The 24123-nt window shown below is 46.1% G+C and overlaps 1 protein-coding gene across 1 annotated transcript in view; it reads left to right on the forward strand.

Moving 5' to 3' along the window:
• Positions 1 to 16171: 16171 nt before the first annotated feature.
• Positions 16172 to 24123, forward strand: part of DAZL (deleted in azoospermia like) — a 66214-nt gene continuing 58262 nt past the window's right edge. The window contains exons 1-2 of the mRNA XM_040433995.1: positions 16172 to 16183; positions 16836 to 16952. Of these exons, the coding sequence (XP_040289929.1) occupies positions 16172 to 16183; positions 16836 to 16952 (129 nt within the window). The remainder of the gene's footprint in view (positions 16184 to 16835; positions 16953 to 24123) is intronic.

Raw genomic sequence — 24123 nt, forward strand, 5'->3', positions numbered from 1 at the left:
AGTATGGTTTTACGGCCTTGACCCTTACGCACAGAGATTGTTCCAGATTCTCTGAATCTTCGGATGATGTTATGCACAGTTGATGATGATAGATGCAAAGTCTTTGCAATTTTTCGCTGGGTAACACCTTTCTGATATTGCTCCACTATCTTTCTGCGCAACATTGTGGGAATTGGTGATCCTCTACCCATCTTGGCTTCTGAGAGACACTGCCACTCTGAGAAGCCTTTTTTATACCCAATCATGTTGCCAATTGACCTAATTAGTGTAATTGGTCTTCCAGCTCTTCGTTATGCTTAAATTTACTTTTTCCAGCCTCTTATTGCTACTTGTCCCAACTTTTTGGGGATTTGTTGACACTGTGAAAATTGGAATCAACGTATTTTTCCTTTAAAATGATACATTTACTCGGATTAAACGTTTGATCTGTCATCTGCGTTCTATTACAAATAAAATATTGACATTTGCCATCTCCACATCATTGCATTCAGTTTTTATTCACAATTTGTTTAGTGTCCCAACTTTTTTGGAATCCGGTTTGTATATATATATATATATATATATATATAATGAAAAAAAATCGGACTGCACTCCAAACGGTTCTTTAGTAAAACAATAAGTTGTTTTTATTCACCCATGTGGTGGCAATAAGCGACGTTTCGGCTCAACATGAGCCTTTCTCAAGCATTGATAAGAAGTGCAAAACATGCATATATAGGTGTGTCAATAAAACCAATTGATACATCAACATAATTGATACTTAATAAGAAACTGTGTAAAAAGTATACAAGCATACATAATTTTTTTTTATCCTCATGATCATTAGTAAAGTGACTATAGCTACAAATAAATCAAGTGCATAATATAGTTGAATATCATATATTATTACAAACCGGATTCCAAAAAAGTTGGGACACTAAACAAATTGTGAATAAAAACTGAATGCAATGATGTGGAGATGGCAAATGTCAATATTTTATTTGTAATAGAACGTAGATGACAGATCAAACGTTTAATCCGAGTAAATGTATCATTTTAAAGGAAAAATACGTTGATTCAAAATTTCACGGTGTCAACAAATCCCAAAAAAGTTGGGACAAGTAGCAATAAGAGGCTGGAAAAAGTAAATTTGAGCATAACGAAGAGCTGGAAGACCAATTAACACTAATTAGGTCAATTGGCAACATGATTGGGTATAAAAAGAGCTTCTCAGAGTGGCAGTGTCTCTCAGAAGCCAAGATGGGTAGAGGATCACCAATTCCCACAATGTTGCGCAGAAAGATAGTGGAGCAATATCAGAAAGGTGTTAACCAGCGAAAAATTGCAAAGACTTTGCATCTATCATCATCAACTGTGCATAACATCACCCGAAGATTCAGAGAATCTGGAACAATCTCTGTGCGTAAGGGTCAAGGCCGTAAAACCATACTGGATGCCCGTGATCTCCGGGCCCTTAAACGACACTGCGCCACAAACAGGAATGCTACTGTAAAGGAAATCACAGAATGGGCTCAGCAATACTTCCAGAAACCATTGTCAGTGAACACAATCCACCGTGCCATCCGCCGTTGCCAGCTGAAACTCTACAGTGCAAAGAAGAAGCCATTTCTAAGCAAGATCCACAAGCTCAGGCGTTTTCACTGGGCCAGGGATCATTTAAAATGGAGTGTGGCAAAATGGAAGACTGTTCTGTGGTCAGACGAGTCACGATTCGAAGTTCTTTTTGGAAATCTGGGACGCCATGTCATCCGGACCAAAGAGGACAAGGACAACCCAAGTTGTTATCAACGCTCAGTTCAGAAGCCTGCATCTCTGATGGTATGGGGTTGCATGAGTGCGTGTGGCATGGGCAGCTTGCATGTCTGGAAAGGCACCATCAATGCAGAAAAATATATTCAGGTTCTAGAACAACATATGCTCCCATCCAGACGTCATCTCTTTCAGGGAAGACCCTGCATTTTTCAACAAGATAATGCCAGACCACATTCTGCATCAATCACAACATCATGGCTGCGTAGGAGAAGGATCCGGGTACTGAAATGGGCCAGTCTGCAGTCCAGATCTTTCACCTATAGAGAACATTTGGCGCATCATAAAGAGGAAGGTGCAACAAAGAAGGCCCAAGACGATTGAACATTTAGAGGCCTGTATTAGACAAGAATGGGAGAGCATTCCTATTTCTAAACTTGAGAAACTGGTCTCCTCGGTCCCCAGACGTCTGTTGAGTGTTGTAAGAAGAAGGGGAGATGCCACACAGTGGTGAAAATGGCCTTGTCCCAACTTTTTGGGGATTTGTTGACACCATGAAATTCTGATTCAACATATTTTTCCCTTAAAATGGTACATTTTCTCAGTTGAAACTTTTGTTCCGTGATTTATGTTCTATTCTGAATAAAATATTAGAAGTTGGCACCTCCGCATCATTGCATTCAGTTTTTATTCACGATTTGTATAGTGTCCCAACTTTTTTGGAATCCGGTTTGTACATAAAATACATACACATTCTCAGCTGTTCCTTGTGTATACATGATTAAAAATATAACATTAATTGTGAACATGTGTAGAGGGAATATACTGATGAATTGATACCTGGGGGAGTGATGGTGCCCACATATACTGTCACGCTGTTCAGCGAGTCTCCAGGATGTTACCGCGCATGTCCCGATCGCAAATGCATCATCAGCCGGTGTCCGAGCGGTGTCGCACATGTCAAGTAACGTCACATGTGAGTGACGTAACCGGCGCACATTGCAGTCACTCGCCACGTCACATCCACCGATGATAGAAGAAGGAGGCGCATGCGCACTGTCATCATTTGAGATGGCAACCGCCATATTAGAAGAGGGAATATAACCAGTATATGTATAAACACTATAATAGAAGCTGACATCCTGCGCCGTTCTACATCGGGTCACGATGGGTAAATCCCACTACCAGCTATGCAAAAGGAGGTCCCCACTTTTCCAAGATGGGAAACCCTCCTTTAATTGTTACCCAGATGCTGCAAGCACGTTAGTGCCATCCGCACCGTGGGTCACATTCTTGCTGCAATAAGTGACCTAGAGGGTTCTCCTCAGTTACATGTAACAGAACGGTAATTGTCGTAGGGTCAAAAGTCAGCAATATGAACCTAGTCATTATCTTTTTTTAAAAAAAAACATCCTCCATTATATGCAATCGGGACAGCGGCACCGACCCCCAGAGAAAAAACCCGACATTTATACAATAAAAGGAAGAAATACATTGTGGGCTCCTCATCCACCATCCAGGCTCATCAGTTTTCCGTCATATCTTCCCCCAAAATTCAAGTGTACCTAAAATGATACAAGAGTGTTAGTGAAACAAGTAACACCAAAGGAACCTAATACCATTGTTTTACTTATTTTTGTTATTTTTATTGATACTTTTTCCAATTTCCATTTTTTATAATATATTTTTTATTATCAATAAACTTGTCCCCAACAGGAGGGAATACTTTACATACCACTAGCAGCAATATAAAGGGCAAACGTGCCTCCTCACATACCACCTCCATACCTATAATCAATATTTAATCCATTAGGATGTAGACTGTTAAGAGTTTGAATCCAAAATGATTCTCTCTTTTTAAGTAAAGCTATACGATCACCACCCCTGCGAGGCATTTGTATCTGGTCTATGATCCAGCATCTTAGATCTTTTTCATTGTGCTTTTTAAGTGAAAAATGCCTTGGTACTGGAAGATCTGTACGTCCCTTTCTGATAGTGAATCTATGATTATTAAGCCTGGTCTTAAAGGGTTTCTATCACTTCGTATGACATAATTAGCTGTCAGACACTAGCGATCCGCTAGTGTCTGCTCTGGCCAACCATCCTAATATAACAGCTTTTGGGGCAGCCGTTTTGCTAAAAAAAGAGCTTTTATAAATATGCTAATGAGCCTCTAGGTGCTATGTGGGCGTCATTAGCACCTAGAGGCTCCGTCTACCTTCATAAACAGCCGCCGCCCAGCGCGTCCCTCCGGCCCGCCCATCTCCTGCTGAATGCGATCCTCCGTGTGACGCAGCGGACGAATTCTCGCGCATGCGCCGTGCGCGGCTGTATTCGGCGCATGCGCAGTGAATGTCTGACCGCTTCCCTGCTCAGACATCTCCACTGCGCCTGCGCCGATGACGTCATAGTGCTCCAAGGAACAGGCGCAGTGGAGATGTCTGAGCAGGGAAGCGGTCAGATATTCACTGCGCATGCGCCGAATACAGCCGCGCACGGCGCATGCGCGAGAATTCGTCCGCTGCGTCACACGGAGGATCGCATTCAGCAGAAGATGGGCGGGCTGGAGGGACGCGCTGGGCGGCGGCTGTTTATGAAGGTAGACGGAGCCTCTAGGTGCTAATGACGCCCACATAGCACCTAGAGGCTCATTAGCATATTTATAAAAGTTCTTTTTTTAGCAAAACGGCAGGACAATAAGCTCTTATATTAGGATGGTTGGCCAGAGCAGACACTAGCGGATCGCTAGTGTCTGACAGCTAATTATGTCATACGAAGTGATAGAAACCCTTTAAGGTCCGTAGAAGTTTTACCTACATATAGTAACTGACAGGGACAGGAGAGAACGTACACTACAAAAGTAGAGTCACATGATAGATGGAACTTAATTGGGTATGTTATGCCCGTATTGGGATGTGTAAATATCCTGGATCTGCAGATGAACCGACAGTTGACACAATGAAGGCACGGGAAACAACCAGTGCCTGATGGTGCCAGCGTGGTTTGTCTAGTTACGACTTTGGGTCCAACATCAGCTTTCACTAGCTGGTCTCTGATGTTTTTACATCTCCGATAAGCGCAAAGGGGAGGTGTCCTAAATTCAGGCGCCACCTTTTTACAACCACTTAATATGGGCCAATGTCTCCTCAGAATCTTGTTAATATCATTACTGTATTCGGAGTAGGTAGATACAAATGTAACCCTATTTTCTGTCTTCCTTTTTTTATTATTAACCTGTAATAGGAAATCTCTGTCTAAAGCTAATGCTTTTTCCTTCTGTGCCACCAGTAGTGCACTGGGGTACCCTCGTTGTTTGAATTTAGAGATCATCTCATCAACAGTTTTGTCTAAGGTATCACTATCTGTGACTATCCTCCTTGCCCTCAAGAACTGCGAGTACGGTAAATGTTTCACCATACTGCGAGGGTGACAACTCTCATACCTCAGCGTCATGTTTCTATCAGTTGGTTTTATGTAAAGTTGCGTAATGAAAGATCCATTGGACACTATGACGTTGGTATCAAGGAATTGGACAGCGACATCAGAATAAGTGATCCGAAAAAAAACTGAAGTTACTCCGTGTGCATTCCGTTTTCGTATGTCCGTTCCGCCAAAAAGTAGAACATGTCCTATTATTGTCCGCATTACGGACAAGGATAGGACTGTTCTATTAGGGGCCAGCTGTTCCGTTCCGCAAAATACGGAATGCACACGGAATTTATCTGTATTTTTTGCGGACCGCAAAATACATATGGTCGTGTGCATGAGGCCTTATCCTGAGGATAGGTCATCCATATATACTGCCTGCAAAACCCCTTTAAATTTTCCAATTGACATGGCAATATGAGCTGATATATTTTTTGGCGAAATAATTTTTTATTTTTTTTCAATTATACCATTTTGGGGTATATATAACTAATTGATTAAAGAGGTTGTCTGGCCTTGGAGCCAACAACCCCTATAGTCCTGACCTGTGGCCCTTAACATGAAAAACAAGATTTACTCATCCGCAGTCCCACTGGTGCTCCATTCCCAAATGCGTCTGGTTCTCTCAGGACCAGGGAGCTGTTGGGTCCTTGTGACCCCTACTGCCAATCACAGGCCTCAGCAGTCACATCAGCTTGTACGCTACATCACAGCAGTGAAGACAGATTGTTGTCATCCCTGCCTTCCACTCAGGTTGCAAATTGAGCAGGAGGCCTCATAGACACGACAGAACCCTATGCAGGATATACGGTGGCACATAGAACCAAGGTACTATGGAAACACAGAGATTATGGGCCCCTACACTGTTATTGGTTACTATGAGCAATAATGCAGTATGTTCTAAATCGAGCAGAAAATAAAACATCAGTATGCTCCCGGAAGGAATTGAGTAAATATGGAGCGTGGCCTTATTCTGTGAGGATCCTATAGGTTTCACAGTGATGCGTTCCATGCCACGTAAAGGAGTTATCCCATGACTAATGTAAAAAAAGAAAATCAGACATCATCTAGTACACGACAACCTCTTTCTAACAAAGCTAGAACCAGCTCTGTACCTCACATGGATCCAGAGATCTCCCCATTCATTGCTCTGCTAGATTTATATCCAGCTGACAGCTCAAGGGGAGTGTCTTTTCTGCTGGAGCTAAGGGGGCGTGTCCATGCTCTCCCTATTACAACTCAGGAGGCAGTTGAAAGATGAAACTGAGCATGTGCGGCTTTCTCAGTGAGCAGGACAAAGAAATAAGAAAAAAACAAACAGCAGGTGGCGCTATACAGATACATTTTATTGAATAACAAATTGGCAATGCAAAATTTTTAATTACATGCAATTACAAAAGTATTCAGCTTAGGGTGCTGGTTTGAAAACTGTAGAATATTTTTTGTGGGACAAACCCTTTAATTCTCAACCTTTATAAAACTGATTAGGCCACTGATATGCACATGCATGAATATGTAACTGCTGGTGCCAATGTGATGATGCAGACATCAACAACTGGCCCTAGGTCTGTTGGAAAGTCTACCCTACCATGCTGGCATTGGTGAAAATGTATGTGCTACACGTTGACACAGTCACTTACATGCAAGCTTCTAGTTTTTCAGTATTGATTCCTCCCCTTGCTTTATCAAAAATAGTACCGTGCTGTTCTTAGCTGCCACCATAATACAGTCATTGACAAAAAAAAAAAAACATACCCAGATACTGTAGAAATGTTGAATTGCTGTAAAACTCAGCATGCAGTTTGGTCTCAGGCAATTATAAAAAAATAATTACTGGTGCGGTCTGATTAGATATTGTGTCTTGTCACAAGAAGAAGGCTCTCAGAGGTAGTGATGGACGAACATCTGATGGGACGGTTCGCAAAAGCGATCGCTCGAACTTGCTCAAATGTTCGCGAACCGCAGGTCCCATTCATTTTAATGGCATGCGAGCATGAGAAACCTCCAGGTCATATTTGCAGCCACAAAATACTTAGTAGATGCGCACACATAGTCCCACAACATGGACACTGACATACCAGAAGTATTAAGCGATTTTACAATCTACAAGCATTCTTTTTTTATCAGCGAAATTATTAGATGTCTGGCACAAAGAGAAAGTACCAGTCACACAGCAAGACAAGCAGTTAAGGCCTCTTTCACACGGGCGTTGTGGGAAAATGTGCGGGTGCGTTGCGGGAACACCCGCGATTTTTCCGCGCGAGTGCAAAACATTGTAATGCGTTTTGCACTCGCGTGAGAAAAATCGCGCGTGTTTGGTACCCAAACCCGAACTTCTTCACAGAAGTTCGGGCTTGGGATCGGTGTTCTGTAAATAGTATTATTTTCCCTTATAACATGGTTATAAGGGAAAATAATAGCATTCTGAATACAGAATGCATAGTAAAACAGCGCTAGAGGGGTTAAAAAAAATATTAAAAATCATTTAACTCACCTTAATCCACTTGCTCGCATAGCCGGCATCTCCGTCTGTCTCTTTTACTGTATAGGACCTGTGGTGAGCATTAACTATAGTTCAAGGACCTGGGATGACGTCACTCTGGTCATCACATGGTACCTCACATGATCTTTTACCATGGTGAATCACCATGGTAAAAGATCATGTGACGTACCATGTGATGACCAGAGTGACGCCCCCGCCAATCAGCTGTTTGAAGAGGAGGCAGTGCTCCATGCAAGAGCTGCTTCCTCTTCATTACACTGCCCATCGTATAACACCCTATAAATGTTCTACATTTGTGTGGGCTGCTCTACCCCAGAATATTAACTTTACTGACCTGCTATTTCAGCCTGGCATGGGTTTTCTGTGCCAGGTGGATCGTGGTGATTGGATGTCTAATGAAAGATAAACCTTTTATTTTATTTTTTTTAATAAGGGTTTCATTGTGCAAAAGTAGTAAAAAAAAACGACAAAAAAACTGCGTAAATTTGGTATCGCCACTATCATATTGGCCCAAAGAATACATTTACCATCAAAACAAAAAAAATACAATGATGAAATTGCTGGTGTACACCAAAAAGCACACAAAAAACTCTTAGGGCTCATGCACAAAGCTGTTGTGTGGCCGTGGTCGTATTGTGGTCCGCATACGGCGGGACCGCAATACACGGGCACCGGCCCGTGGGCACTCCGCATCACGGATGCGGACCCATGCACTTAAATGGGTCCGCAATGACGGAGACGCAGAACGGAAGCACAGATCAGAACCCCACGGAAGCACTACGGAGTGCTTCCGTGGTATTTCTGGCCGTGCCTCTGCACCGCAAAAAAATAGAACATGTTCTATTTTTTTGCGGTGCAGATGGATCACGGACCCATTCAAGTTGAATGGTTGTAGATCCGTCCCGGCCACCGAACGGACGTTGCCCGTGCATTGGGGACTGCAAATTGAGGTCCCCAATGCACGGAACGGCCGCACAACAGCCGTGTGCATGAGCCCTTATACTGCTATGTCGATGGAAAGAAACATAAGGTTATGCTTACTGGAATGCAACGATGAAACAAACTAGAAAATTGCTGTCACTAAAGGGTTAAAGTGGTTTACAATTTACATATGCATAGATACTATCCCATATTCACTAAGTTACAGTCATTCATTAGTTATACATGTTGATATGAACCCTTAGTACCAAAGGCATGCACAGTGCTTTTAGTAAGGGTAGGCACTGGGGGGGATTTTTGGTAGGGATTCTCTCACTTTTTTTGCCAAACCGTACAGTATCGGAGTCCAGCTTAACGCATAGATACAGTGCCAGAACTAAGCCTGGTGTATAAATACAGCAACAGAACCAAGTTCAATACAAAAGACACAGTGCTAGAACCAATCCCACATATTTTGCGGCCCCATTGAAATAAATGGGTTTGCACCCATTCTGTAAAATTGCGGAAAGGATGTGGACTCATTCATACTCTAAAGGCTCATGCACACGAAAGTATTTTTTTTTCTGTGTCCATTCCATTTTTTGCGGCCTTTATGCAGAACCATTCACTTTAATGGGGCCACAAAAAAACGGAAGTGACTCCATGTGCGTTTCATGTCCGCATGGCCGTTTCACAATAAAATGGAACATGTCCTATTATTGTCCGCATTATGGACAAAGATAGAACTGTTCTATTAAGGGCCGGCTGTTCCGTTCCACAAAATGTGGAATGCACAAGGCTGGTATCCGTGTTTTGCAGATTGCAAAACATCCGATGGTCGTGTGCATGAGCCCTAAGGAGGACTCAGTGAGCTGATCCACACTTTATTTGCTTATAATAGTAGAACCAAGCAAACTACATAGATACAGTACTAGAACAAAGTTCAGTGTGTAAATATACGGTAGTTCCAAAACCAAGTACAGTACATAGATACAGTACCAAAAGCAAGCTCAAAACAGAGATACGGTAAAAGGACCAAGCTCAGTCCACACATACATTCAGTACCAGGACCAGGCTCAGTACAGACCAAATGAATGATCCGAAGTACTAATCAAAAGTAATCAGAGGAAGGATAAACAGTTAAATCTAGTGATTCACGAGTGACATCTATTCTCATTGGTGTCATTCTCTTATTATTTCTCTATCCAGACCACCATAACTACATATATATATATATATATATATATATATATATAGAGCCTGTCTGTATCCTACACTTCATTGGACTCAACATGGGGAGGGGGCGGCAGCACAGACAGTAAATCAACTGGTGGCAGAAGGGCAACAAGGCCTGTGATGCACCTGGTGACAGGGGGCAACAGCTACAGTGAGGTACCTGATGGGACAGGGCAGCACAGACAGTGTGGCATAACATAGTACCTGCAAAAATGTAAAGTACTGGGAGTTACAGTGCAAGTACTGTGGAGCATTGAGCAGGAAATTGCTGCAAGTTTAATTTTGCTCTTTATTTGTGGACAGGATACAAAGCAGCAGTGGAAGGATATGGGATTTATTAGACCTACCAGCCATCTGACTGACTGCTGCAGCAGTTCACTTTCCAATTTCGCTCATCTCTCCCAAGCTTCCCCAGCCCAGCCCTTCATTCGTCAGTTTTTCTTTACACGTGTGAAAAACAAAACCTCGATGCATCCGTGCTGAAAAAACTGAATGCAGCCACAGACAAAACTGACTCAACTTGTGTGCAAAACTATCAGTTTTTCCCTGAACAGACCCTGACCCACTCTGTGTTGGTCATGTGAAATAAGCCTAATGAGTTACACCTTGTTCCTCCAGAACTCCCCGCTCTGCGGTCAGCATCCCCCTGAATCAAGCAGCTGATGCACACAGAAAGACGGAGCAGCTCTGGCACTGGACAGGCCGTTGTGGCGCTGCACGACAAGACTTTGTAAAGACATGCTAAGGCCTCATGCACACGACCATTTGCGGAACGGAACGGGCGGACAAGAATAGGACATGTTATATTTTTTTTAGCAGGGCCGTGGAACAGAGCCACGGAGTGCTGTCCGCATTTTTTGCGGCCCCATTGAAGTGAATGGGTCCGCATCCGATCTGCCAAAACGGCGGCTCGGATGCGGACCCAAACAACGGTCGTGTGCATGAGGCCTAAAGGAAATGTTTTCTGTGGCTTAAAAAAAGCGTGTCAACCAAGACAACAGTGCATGTTCTTTTTTTACTGTGACTGCGCCTGCCATACCCGCACACCTACTTCAGTATCTTTCGCACGGTGAGTAGCAATAAGCGAGTCTCGTTCTTCACCTGTGAGGGGCTGTCCCCCTTGTTGATAGAGGCTGTATAGTGAAAAGATATCGATAACCAATCTTCAGGAAAGGTTATCAATGTCAGATCGGCAGGGTACAACTCCTGGCACCCTCGCAGATCAGGAGTAGTGGCGCTACTTCGCTTAAACGTTACTTGCACTTCGTCTCCTTTGTAGAGGCAGAGCTGTGCAATTATAACTGCTCCTCCCATTCAAGTGGATGGAACAAGAAGGTGGAATCACACTGCGTGGCTGCTGCAAGTGGAACTGGACCCCCGCTGATCTGATATTGATGACCTATAATGAGAATATCCTGAGGCTCTGACTTTCGCAGTGTGAACTGACAGTCTCACACCCACGCTGCTGCTGCTCGTCGTGGCGACGCCAGTGCAGACTCTGCTTCCGCAGCGCTTGTCAGGGTGGGACGAGATGTCGAGCCCTGTTAATCTAGCGGCAGGGGGCAGCTCCTTCATCAGCGGGGACAGCCCCTGACGGGTAAAGTGCTCTTGTTGAGACAAATCAATTCACTTCTCCCTGTCCCTGAGCTCTGCAGTCAGCAGGATACAGGCGCTGTTTTGGCCACATGCACACGGCGGTATGTGTTTTGCAGTCCGCAAACCATGGATCTGCAAAATACAGATACCGGCCATGTGCGTGCTGCCATTTTCTTTTTCCATTCTATAGAAAGGTCCTAGCCTTATCTTCAAACCGGACAAGTATAGGACATGTTCATGCAGGACTGCGGCACGGAAAAAGGTGTGGTGTGTTGTCTGCATTTTTTTGCAGCACCATTGAAATGAATGGGTCCGCATCTGTTCCTCAAAAAACGTGGATCGAATACGGAACAAAAATACGGTTGCGTGCATGAGGCCGTAGCCGGCCCGTGCCCTCAGTGGGTCCACAATATACGGGACGTGTGCGCAATCATTCACTTAGACAGGTCCGCAATATAGAAGATACGGTGCCGAACGGATCAGAAGCCGGCTACAAACGGAACACCTTCCATTTCTATCATCCACTGACTATAACGTTGGAAAAAAAACCCTGAAAACTCCATTCAGTCAGGTATCCGTTGGTTTTGGTGGAGAGAAAAATCCTGCAGACAGGTCTTCTGCCAAAAATATCGGAAACCTAACAGAGCGGATGCTAACAGAGCAGAACTTATTCTCAAAAGCAGCCATTTAAACAAATGGGGATTAAAACGGATATGTTGGGGAAGATTTATCAAAACTGGTGGAAAGGAAAAGTAGCTTAATTGCCCATAGCAACTAGTGTTGAGCGAACTTGTGTTTTAAGTTCGGCATCTAAAGTTCGGGTTATCCAAGAATCACCTTATGGATTCTAAATTCCGTTATGGTCGGTGGGAACGATTCTTCGATAACCCGAACTTTAGATGCCGAAATTAAAACACAAGTTCGCTCAACACTAATAGCAACCAATCAGATCCCATCTTTCATTTTCCAAAGAAGCTGTGGAAAATGAAAGGTGGAATCTGATTGGTTGCTATGGGCAGCTAAACCAGTTCTACTTTGCACCAGTTTTGATAAAGCTCCCCCTTTTTTTCAGCTCCTCTGGCGACACAAAATAGTGCAAACGTCAACGCAAAAAGCCCTAAATAATACCAAAGGCTCCAAATGCAGAGGAAAGCTCTAGTTGTACAATTAAGAACGTAGGTACTAGCTCTATATTGGAAAACTGCCTGTAATACAATTGCTTGACACGTCTAAAAGTAAGCCAAGGTGGACATTTTGTTTAATATTGTAATGTAATCCTTTTTTGGAGCTTCTGACTATATTATGTCTCCTGCAGTCTTGAATTCTATGACCCCCTCATGACTAGTAAATAAAATATCAGCACAGAGCCACAGACTCCAGAATAATCCGGCTCTAGTCTGTGCAGCCCTTGTGTAAACAGCAACTGCGCGCCACTTTCCTGAGCGGCTTGATACAAATTGTCTCTGCACGGGACTACTTTAAGTCTGGCGGAAGCATACATAAATGAGCTAGTACTTTCACACTATAGAACCGTCCATCCCATGGGGGTTTGACACAGTCAGGCACGTCTATTTAAAAGCCATTCTGTCCGGGCATGAAAACCCATTTAAACAATTACATTTGCAATGAAATAAAGTAGACAGGGACTTCTCTTTGTCAACCGTGACTGCTCCATGGGCGTGCCGAAGTCTGCTCCCCTCTAGAATGGAATGCGCTGCTCCGGGGAAGGCTATAAATAGACACGCCCTTCGCGGCGTTTGCTAGTTGGCGGAAGTTTTGTTCGAGTTTTAAAGGTTTTTACGCGTTCTCGTTGTGTTTATTGAAAGAATGGTGAGTATGGCTGTCAAGTATTAGCTGGTACTCATCGTGACATACGATTTGTGTGTCGTCACTCCTCAACCCATGGCTCATACTTGTATGAAGTAGTCCATGCTGGTCTGTATACATCGGGCTATGGCTGCGCATCTCCCGCGCTCCAATTCTCCGTACACTACACACAGGGGACATGTCACCTACAGTCTGTGGTGTGTGCGACCTGGGGGGAGGGGGGGTTGTCATATCCTCAGGGAGCTGGTGTGTTGTCAGAACGATCGGTGAAACTGTAGATCGTCGTATGGTGCTGATCTACCCTTCAGATCGAATCCATTTAATTTATTGTGCCATCCCATCGGCCTTGTGTTTCAGTACCTGCAAGTTCAGGTCAAGGAGCTGACAAAATGGAGAAACCACTACTCAGGGAAGTGTCTGCCTGTCCAGGGACTTACTGTCGGCTGGAGGATCACTTACAGCCCGAGCTCTCTGCTGGATTCGGTGGTACAGGCCTGTGCAGCATTTCTGAAAAAATACTAATAATAAAAAGTCCTACATTAACCTCTTAAGCTGGTTTCACATCACATTTTATGCCTCCGTTTGACGTATACGTTACAAATAAAAAAAAGATACAAAACCGCAGACCACCATGTTCTTGTTTCCTGCACAGTCCGGTAAAAAAAAAAAAAAGTATAATTTTATTTTTACAATGGAACTCTATGGTGAACGCATTCCACTGTATGGCTTCCGTTTAATGTATTCGTTAAACGGATGACGGATGGGAAAAGCGTGACCCCACCCTTAGAGGTGACACGAAGCTGAAAAGTGTTTTAGCTCCTCTCAGGCTTCTTTCACACTGGCGTTAGGATTGTCCGGCAGGCTGTTCCAGCAACACACGTTTGCAGACACGTACTGGAAGTCCGCTCCGGCCCCATTCACTGCTGGAGCGATGGGTAAAGATGGTGCGCGGGCGCCATGGCCGACGGGTCTCTGCTGTTTCAAGCAACAAAGACTAATGACTGTGATCGGCATTATTGCGTCATTTAAAGAGGACCTTTCACTACAATAAAAAATGTAAACTAAGTATACAGACATGTAGAGCGGCGCCCAGGGATCCCCCTGCACTTACTGTTATCCCTGGGCGCCGCTCCGTTCTCCCGGTATAGGCTTCAGATTTTTGACTCAACTGGGAGGAGCCTGCTGGCGTCTCCTTCTCCCAGGCTGTAGTGCTGGCCAATCGCAGCGCTCCGCTCATAGCCTGAGAGGCTTTTTTTTTTCTCTCAGGCTATGAGCTAAGCGCTGCCATTGGCAAACGCTACAGCCTGGGAGAAGGAGACGCCAGCAGGCTCCTCCCAGTTGAGTCAAAAATCTGAAGCCTATACCGGGAGAACGGAGCGGCGCCCAGGGATAATAGTAAGTGCAGGGAGATCCCTGGGCGCCGCTCTACATGTCTGTATGCTTAGTTTAGATATTTTATTGTAGTGAAAGGTCCTCTTTAAAGCCTTTATCTAAAGTGTGATCGCAGTATTTACAGGGTGAAAAGCGCTTCTAGTATTATATGAAAAATATGTTCGTGTGCAACACTTGGAGGTGTTACTGTGGCAGTATTTTAACCCCTTAATGGGCTGCCAAGTGCATATGTAATGTCAGCCAGTTTCATAGGTACAAATCTGCTGACAGATGCCCTTTAATGAGCCATTGCATTTGGTGAGAAAACCCTCACTTAGGCCTAGTTCACACGAACGGGTGTGATCCGTGGCCACAGTTCCGTGTGCATTCCGCATCACGGATGCGGACCCATTTTCACTTCAATGGGACCCATTTTCACTTCAATGAGTGCTTCCGTGGGGTTCTGTCCCATACTTCCGTTCCGCAAAAAGATAGAACAGGTCCTATCTTTTTGCGGAACGGGCGGATCGCGGACCCATTAAAGTGAATGGGTCCGCGATCCGATGCGGCTGACCCATGGCCGGCGATCATGCATTGCGGGCCGCAGCACGGGTCACACACGTTCGTGTGAACTCGGCCTTACTGCAGTTTTCCACAGTGGATTTGGATTTCACACTTTACAATCTTGATGTGGAAATGTTTCCACCCTTTTGGCAGTGCCCTAAATAAAGTGAACTTTAATTTTTTTTTTTCAGGATGATCATTTTTGCCCAGAAGCAGAATCCAGTGCTCACCTGGGCATACTTGCGTATGAGGCTACTTTCACACTCGCGTTTTGGCTTTCCGTTTGTGAGATCTGTTCAGGGCTCCCACAAGCGGTCCAAAACGGATCCGTTTTGCCCTAATTCATTCTGAATGGAAAAGGATCCGCTCAGAATGCATCAGTTTGCCTCCGATCAGTCTCCATTCCGCTTTGACGAATCTGAGCCAAACGGATCCTGGCACACAATGTAAGTCAATGGGGACGGATCCGCTTTCTATGACACAATCTGGAACAATAGAAAACGGATCCGTCCTCCATTGACTTTCAATGGTGTTCAATACGGATCCCTTTTGGCTATGTTAAAGATGATACAAACGGATCCGTTCTGAACGGATACAGACGGTTGTATTATCTGAATGGATCCGCACCAAACGCGAGTGTTAAAGTAGCCTAAGAGAATCTGTCACCCCTCTTGACATGTCTGTTTTAATGGCTTCATGCCCTCTCCGTGTGATAACACTTCTGGAGCCTCTATTCTTATGTCTCTATGTTGTCCCATTCCTCTATTATTTCTGCTAGAAGTTATAAATGAACTGCTATTGGTCTTCAGTAAATGACAGCAGTGATTGGATAGAGTCAGTCTGTGCAGGTACAGACACCCCCCCCCCCCAACTTGGTACCTCCCCTCTGTATAATAAAAGAATAGTACAACATACAGACATAAGAATAGAGGCTCCAGAATTGTTATTACATGGGGAATGCATAAAGCTATTAAAACAGACATGTCAGGAGAGGTGACGGCTCCTCTTTAACCTTGCTGTATGAATCCATATTCAGTAAGTGGCTGCATGATGTCTTGCCTCTGAGACCCTAATTGATTCTGAAAATGCAAGGGTTGCAGCACGATTTCGCACTGCGTCCCACTTCTAGTTTTCGCCTGCAAAGTGATGACTTGGGCACTGATGTGAAGAGGAGGACCCTGTGCTGAGTCAGCCCTGCAGCCTCTTCATTCTCTGGATCGGGATTGTCCCAGAAGTCTAACATTCCCCCCGATCATAGAATGATGACCTAGCAGCGGCACCCCTAAAGGGTCCATTCACACATCCGTCTGTGTTTTGCGGATCCACAAAACACTGACACCGGCAATGTGTGTCCCGCATTTTGCGGACCGTACATCGCCGGCACTCTCATAGAAAATACCTTTTCTTGTCCGCAATTGCCAGAACATTCCGGCCCCATTGAAAATGAATGGATCCGCACCTGTTCCACAAAATTGCGGACCCATTTTGCAGACGTGTGAATGGACCCTAAAAGGGTTTTCACAGTATTAAAGTCTCAGAAAACGCCTTTAATTCCCACTGTGTGTGGTCCAGTGTCTGTGTTTTTTTTTTACTTTTTTGATTGTATTGCTTTTATACAGTATATATATGGTTTTCCTATTTGCAGTCTTCTTCCGGATGCAGAAGTCCACCTGCGGAGGAACAGTCGGCAAATCAGGGATACGTGTTTCCTGAGGGTAAAGTAATGCCGAACACCATTTTTGTCGGAGGGATTGATGTTCGGGTATGTGATGTGATTAATTTTTGTTTTAGTCTAGTGATTAAAATAATACTATTATTGTGAATAAAGCAGTAATATGTATATTGGCTTTGAGCAGATCTCAGTGTGGTGAAGCTATAGTACATAGTGTATATGATATGTAGATGCTAGGACACAGCTCTGCCCTCAGCTTGTCTAGCCCTGTCAATCAAGGGGAAGGGCAGAGCAGTGCTCCAGACTAAAAAAAATACCTAGTAGCCATTGGCTCCTGAACTGAAATTTTTTTGGAGCCAAATGAAATTTTTAGTCGCCAAATCGAAACCGAATCATAATCAAAATTTTGGTATCGTGACAACGCTACGCCGATCAGATCGGCGTAGGGTTGTTTCGATACCACAATTTTGATTCGCTTTCGTCACCATAAAAAGTATTGCGATACTCAATACCGCGCAAAAAAAAACACACCAAAAAAAGCAGCGTTTTGCATTTTATGAAACGTTCGGCCCATAATAGAACAGTCCTATCCTATTTTTTGGGGTGACAAGGTGACTAAAAAGTGGCGAATGCTCACCGCATAGGAGATATTTTTTAATAATTTAATAGTTTGGACTTTTCGGACGCAGCGCTATGTAATATGTTTATTTATTTATTGTTTATATATTTTATATGTAAAATTGGGAAAGCGGGGATTTAAACTTAATATTTTAGGGTACTTTCACACTAGCGTTTTTTCTTTTCCGGCATAGCGTTCCGTCACAGGAGCTCTATACCGGAAAAGAACTGATCAGGCATATCCCCATGCATTCTGAATGGAGAGTAATCCGTTCAGGATGTCTTCAGTTCAGTGATTTTGACTGATCAGGCAAAAGATAAAACCATAGCATGCTACGGTTTATCTCCAGCGAAAAAAAACTAAAGACTTGCCTGAATGCCGGATCCGGCATTTTTCCCCATAGGAATGTATTAGTGCCAGATCCGACATTCAAAATACCGGAATTCAGGATCCGTCCTGTAAAAAGATACAAGACTGATCCGTCTGTCCGCATGACAAGCGGAGAGATGGATTCGTTCTTGCAATGCATTTGTGAGACGGATCCGGATGCGTCTCACAAATGCTTTCAGTCACATCCAGATCGGCGGATCCGGAAGGCAGTTCCAACGACGGAACTGCCCGCCGGATCACACTGCCGCAAGTGTAAAAGTAGCCTTAGGCCCCTTTCACACGGGCGAGTATTGCGCGCGGGTGCAATGCATGAGTTGAACGCATTGCACCTGCACTGAATCCTGACCCATTCATTTCTATGGGGCTGTGCACATGAGCAGTGATTTTCACGCATCATTTGTGCGTTGCGTGAAAATCGCAGCATGCTCCTCTTTGTGCGTTTTTCACGTAACGCAGGCCCCATAGAAATGAATGGGGTTGCGTGAAAATCGCAAGCAAGTGCGGATGCGGTGCGATTTTCACGCATGGTTGCTAGGAGATGATCGGGATGGAGACTCCATTATTATTTCCCTTATAACATGGTTATAAGAGAAAATGATAGCATTCTGAATACAGAATGCATAGTAAAATAGCGCTGGAGGGGTTAAAAAAATAAATAAATAATTTAACTCGCCTTAGTCCACTTGATAGCGCTGCCGGCATCTCCTTCTGTCTCCTTCTTTGCTGATTGTAGGAACAGGACCTGTGGTGACGTCACTCCGGTCATCACATGATCTTTTACCGTGGTGATGGATCATGTGATGGACCATGTGACGACCGGAGTGATGTCACCACAGGTCCTGTTTCTACAATCAGCAAAGAAGGAGATTCTCGCAGCGCGATCAAGTGGACTAAGGTGAGTTAAATTATTATTATTTTTTAACCCCTCCAGCGCTATTTTACTGTGCATTCAGTATTCAGAATGCTATTATTTTCCCTTATAACCATGTTATAAGGGAAAATAATACAATCTACAGAAGTTCGGGTTTGGGTACCAAACATGCGGGATTTTTCTCACGCGACTGCAAAACGCATTACAATGTTTTGCACTCGCGCGGAAAAATAGCGTGTGTTCCCGCAACGCACCCGCACATTTTCCCGCAGCGCCCGTGTGAAAGGGGCCTAAGTGTTTTTTTTTTTTTTTTTACTTACTATTAGCCCCCTTAGAACCCTTGTCCAATTCACCCTTAGGCCCCTTTCACATGGGCGAGATTTCTGCGCGGGTGCAATGTGTGAGGTGAACGCATTGCACCCGCACTGAATCCGGACCCATTCATTTCTATGGGACTGTGCACATGAGCGGTGATTTTCACGCATCACTTGTGCGTTGCGTGAAAATCGCAGCATGCTCTGTTTTCTTTTTTCACGCAATGCAGGCCCCATAGGCAAGTGCGGATGCAGTGCGATTTTCACGCATGGTTGCTAGGATGAAAGTCTATTCACTGTATTATTTTCCCTTATTTTCCCAACACCCCAGTATAATAAACATTGGTGGTGCAGTGCGCCCCCCCCCAACACCCCAGTATAATAAACATTGGTGGCGCAGTGGGCAGTGCCAATGAGGGTTAAAAAATAAAATTAACTCCCCTCCTCCAATTGATCGCGTAGCAGCCGTTCTCCTGTTCTTTCTTTAGGACCTGTCAAAGGACCTGTGGTGACATTACTGTGCTCATCACATCGTACATCACATGATCCATCACCATGGTAATGGACCATGTGATGAGCTCAGTGACGTCACCACATGTCCTGAAGAAAGAACAGGAGACCGGCAGCTACGCGATCAATTGGAGGAGGTGAGTTAATTATTATTTTTTTAACCCTCATTGGCACTGCCCACTGCGCCACCAATGAAGATAACTGACCTGTTAATACAAATACAGGAGGCGGGTGCCGGAATCAAAAAGGCGGCACCCGACCTCTCTGACAGGGAGCTGCGATCAGCGGCAGTTAACCCCTCAGGTACCGCACCTGAAGGGTTGACTGCCGCTGATCGCAGCTCCCTGTCATAGAGGTCGGGTGCCGGCTATTTGATTCCGGCACCCGCCTCCTGTATTTGTATTAACAGTAGGGATCGACCGATTATCGGTTTGGCCGATATTATCGGCCGATATTGAGGATTTTGAACGTTATCGGTATCGGCATCTATTTTGCCGATATACCGATAACGTATTGGGAACACAGAACGCGCTGCTCTCAGCGCTCTCTGTGTTCCCTCCGCAGCACAGGGGAGAAGGAAGCAGTGTCTCCTCCCCCTGTGCTGCTGCTGCCGCTGCCGCCAATGAGGGGATAGAACATAAGAGGAGGGGAGGGGCTGTGGCCACCGCTCCACCAATGAAGATAAGCCTTTCATTCATTCATATACAGGAGGCGGGAGCTGGCTGCAGAATCACATAGCCGGCTCCCGACCTCTATGAGCAATAGCTGCGGTCCGCGGTAGTTAACTCCTCAGGTGCCGCGGATCGCAGCTACCGCTGATAGAGGTCGGGAGCCGGCTATGTGATTCTGCAGCCAGCTCCCGCCTCCTGTATATGAATGATCGAGAGACTTATCTTCATTGGTGGCGCAGTGCGCCCCCCCAAGTCCCCCAGTATTAATCATTGGTGGCGCAGTGCGCCCCCCACCCCCATCCCAATCCCGGCCAATAGTAAAAACATTGGTGGCGCAGTGCGCGCCCCCCCCCCCCCACCCAGTATTAATCATTGGTGGCAGTGGCCACAGGATCCCCTCTCCCCTGCTCCTCCGATCGGAGCCCCAGCTGTGTAAGCCTGGGGCTCCGATCGGTTACCATGGCAGCCAGGACACTATTGAAGCCCTGGCTGCCATGATAAGCTCCATGCTGCTGTGTGCACTATGCACAGAGCAGCAGGGACAGTGTGAGATCCTATTCACCCTGATAGAGATCTATCAGGGTGAATAGGACAAAGGTTCTAGTCCCTAAGGGGGTTAAAAGTTAGTAAAAAAAAAACACAAAAATATTAAGTATAAATGAAAAAGATTTATAAAAAAAAAATACACATTAACAATAAACAAAAAAAATACACATTAACAATAAACATATTAATTTTCAGCAGATTTGTGTAGGAATTTTTTTTTTTCTCAAAAATGAAAATTCCCAGAATATCGGTATAAATTATCGGCTATCGGCCTGAAAGTTCACAAATTATCGGTATCGGTATCGGCCCTAAAAAATCAATATCTGTCGATCCCTAATTAACAGGTCAGTTATCTTCATTGGTGGCCTAGTGGCCACAGCCCCTCCCCTCCTCCTCCCGTCTCCCTTCTGATTGGCAGAGGCGGCGGCAGCAGCACAGGGGGGAGGGAGAGACTCCTCCACTGCGCTGCTGAGAAAAACATCGGCGGCGAGACAGTGAACTATCATCTCCTGTGCTGTATTAAACGGCAGAGCTGCTGCGGCGGGTCTAGTCGCAAATGGCGACAAGACTAAAAAGTCTTGTCGCCATTTGTAAATTCTAAGTCGCATTGGCGACCATTTTGGTCGCCATCTGGAGCCCTGCAGAGTGCAGAGCACAGGGGGTGTTACAAAGCAGTGCTCAAAGGATTCATACCCACCCCCTGTTGCTCAAACTTCTCATTCGCATATGAATAAAAATGCAGATATCTCTGCAGCTGTTTAGCATACAGAGAAAAGAAAGGTATTATTTCTCGCCCATTCCATTGGGGGACACAGACCATGGGTATAGCTTAGGCTATTACTAGGAGGAGATACTATGCAAATAAGAAAGAACAGCTCCTCCTCCACTGACTATACCCCAATGCTCCAACAGGAGGACCTCAGTTTTAGCTTAGTGTCGGATAAGGAGGTGACACTCCTGCAGGGTTGTCCCTGTAATTTTTCTCTCCTCCTGTTTGTTTTTTTGCTCAATAGAGGACGCAGGGTCGCATGGCGTGCCTGGTCTCTCAGTAAAGCGAGCGCCGGGGTCGAATAGACGTCCCCGGCTACCTCCCCTTCCCCCCATAAGATAAGTAGAACCGGGCTCTACCAGCAGCTCCGGTGGCCTACCAGATCCTGGGTCACCTACTCCTGCCCTCTATCCAGTGCACTGCCACTCCTTGTGCCAGATGACTGAAGAGGTGACCCCGCTGGTCCGGAACAGAGGGTGAAGACTGCAGGACTAAGATAAGTACATCGGCTCTCCTGCAATCTCCCCCTCCCCCCGTACTAGCTGTGTGACGCGGTGCTTTAGGGCTTACCTGTGGATCAGGGTGGCTGCTGGATTGAGAGGGAGGAGGGATTCCTTTTTGGGGCTGTGATTATTCGCAGCGCCTTGCTGCTGCGCCTTTTCCCGTTTGCGCAGAGGGCTTTTTAACCCCTTCATTCATGGCGGTGGATGCCATTTTCAGAGCCGGGGTCTGCTTTTTTTTATATTTCCCGCGCGATCTGTGACGCGTCTGGGGGGCGGAGCCTATCGCATCTGCTCTGGCGCTTCCGCTTTGCCTCAGCGCTGCTCCGCGCTTGGCTGCTCCTCCAGCTCCTCACAGGTCACGGTAGGACTGTAGCGTTCTGCAAAGCTTGGAGACCCTGACTCTGGGATTGTCGCCATCATGCCTAAACCTGGGGCCCCCCAAAAATCTAAAGAGGCAACTCTGGTCCCTCTGGGATCCTGTAAGGTATGCCGCCTGCCACTATCGGTTACTGGATCCAGTGACTCTTGCCTTGCCTCAGGACAGGATCATCCTCCTCCAATCCAGCCCAGTCCCTCCACCGCCCTTTCGGTGCCCGCGGAGCCCTCCTGGGCCTCTGCCATATCTAGGGCGGCCGTGGACTTGGCCCAAGTCTCGCGCGTGGCCATGCCCTTTATGGAACGCATGGCGGCCACGGATCCTATGGTTAGCACCGCTCCACCTCCCGATGCCCCCCACAGAGGATGCTCGACTGTTAAGAGACAGCGTATGCTTCCCCACCCTCGCCTGGAAGCATGTTCAGCCTCTCCCCATCGCAGGGACTACAAGTCTGAAGGGGAACGGTCCAGGTCGGACGAGGACACGGAGCCAGAACCCTCGCCTAAGCTCTCCACCATGGTGGCAGACTTGGTCACGGCGGTCCGTGACACCTTTGACATCCAGGGAGAACGTCCTTCTACTAGTAGCCAGGAATTTCCCCTTTTCCACTCCAGAAAACCGGAGGCAGTCACATTCCCCATTCATGGCGAGTTCGCCAAGGTCCTTTTAAAGGCTTGGGAGTGCCCTAATCACCGTTTTTTCTGCCACAAGGCGCATGGATACTCTTTATCCTTTCCCGGCAGATAATGTGCAGCAGTGGTCTTCTCCTCCTAAGGTCGACCCGCTGGTGGCCAGGTTGGCTAAGAATACGGCAATACCTGTCCTGGACGGGTCCTCCCTACAGGACTCCGTTGACAGGCGTTTGGACTCTCTTTCCAAAGCCATCTTCACTCTGGTGGGCACAGGTCTGCGGCCCGCGTTCGCTTCGGCCTGGGTAGCCAGGGTGTTTTTGGTGTGGTTGCAACGCCATCATCAGGACCTCGCGGAGCAGGATGCATCTGCGGACACCCTGAACTTCGTCCTCTAGATGTCCCTGTGAGGCCTCATTGGACGTCAGCACTCTCTTTGCGCGGATTTCGGCCTTCTCGGTCACGCAGCGCAGGGAGGTCTGGTTGAAGGTCTGGGATGCCGACGCTTCCTCCAAGCGCTCCCTCACTAACCTCCCCTTTGCGGGCGCCAGGCTCTTTAGTGCTAAGCTGGATGAGATTATCTCTGACGCTACGGGGGGAAAGAGTACACACCTGCTCCAGTCCAGATCCAAGCGCGCTTTCAGAGCCCGCCCCTCTGGCTCTAGAAACCAGTCCTTTTCGGCGCTTCTCCTCCTCCAGGTCTGCGACAGCCCCCTCCTCCGGCGGCTCTCAGGACTCCCGCAAGAAACCTTCCTTTAAGCCTCAACCTTCCTGGCGCCCGCGGGCACAATTCCAGGGGAGTTCTGCCAGCCCCGCGGTTCCCAAGCAGTCCTCACCCTGAAGGGGCGCTTGCGGTGGGGGGCCGTCTGCTCTCCTTTCAACAAGTCTGGAGAGCTCACGTTCAAGACGCCTGGGCCCTGGAAATTGTAACTTCCGATTACAAGATAGAATTTGTTTCCAGACCTCCGGAACGTGGCGGCTCCTTTTGAGCCTCTGAGGGACATTTCCCTGAGTCTTCTCACTTGGAAGGTGGTCTTTTTGGTGGCCATCACCTCTATCAGGA

Source organism: Bufo bufo, chromosome 5 (assembly GCF_905171765.1).
Source record: "Bufo bufo chromosome 5, aBufBuf1.1, whole genome shotgun sequence".
NCBI lineage: Eukaryota > Metazoa > Chordata > Amphibia > Anura > Bufonidae > Bufo > Bufo bufo.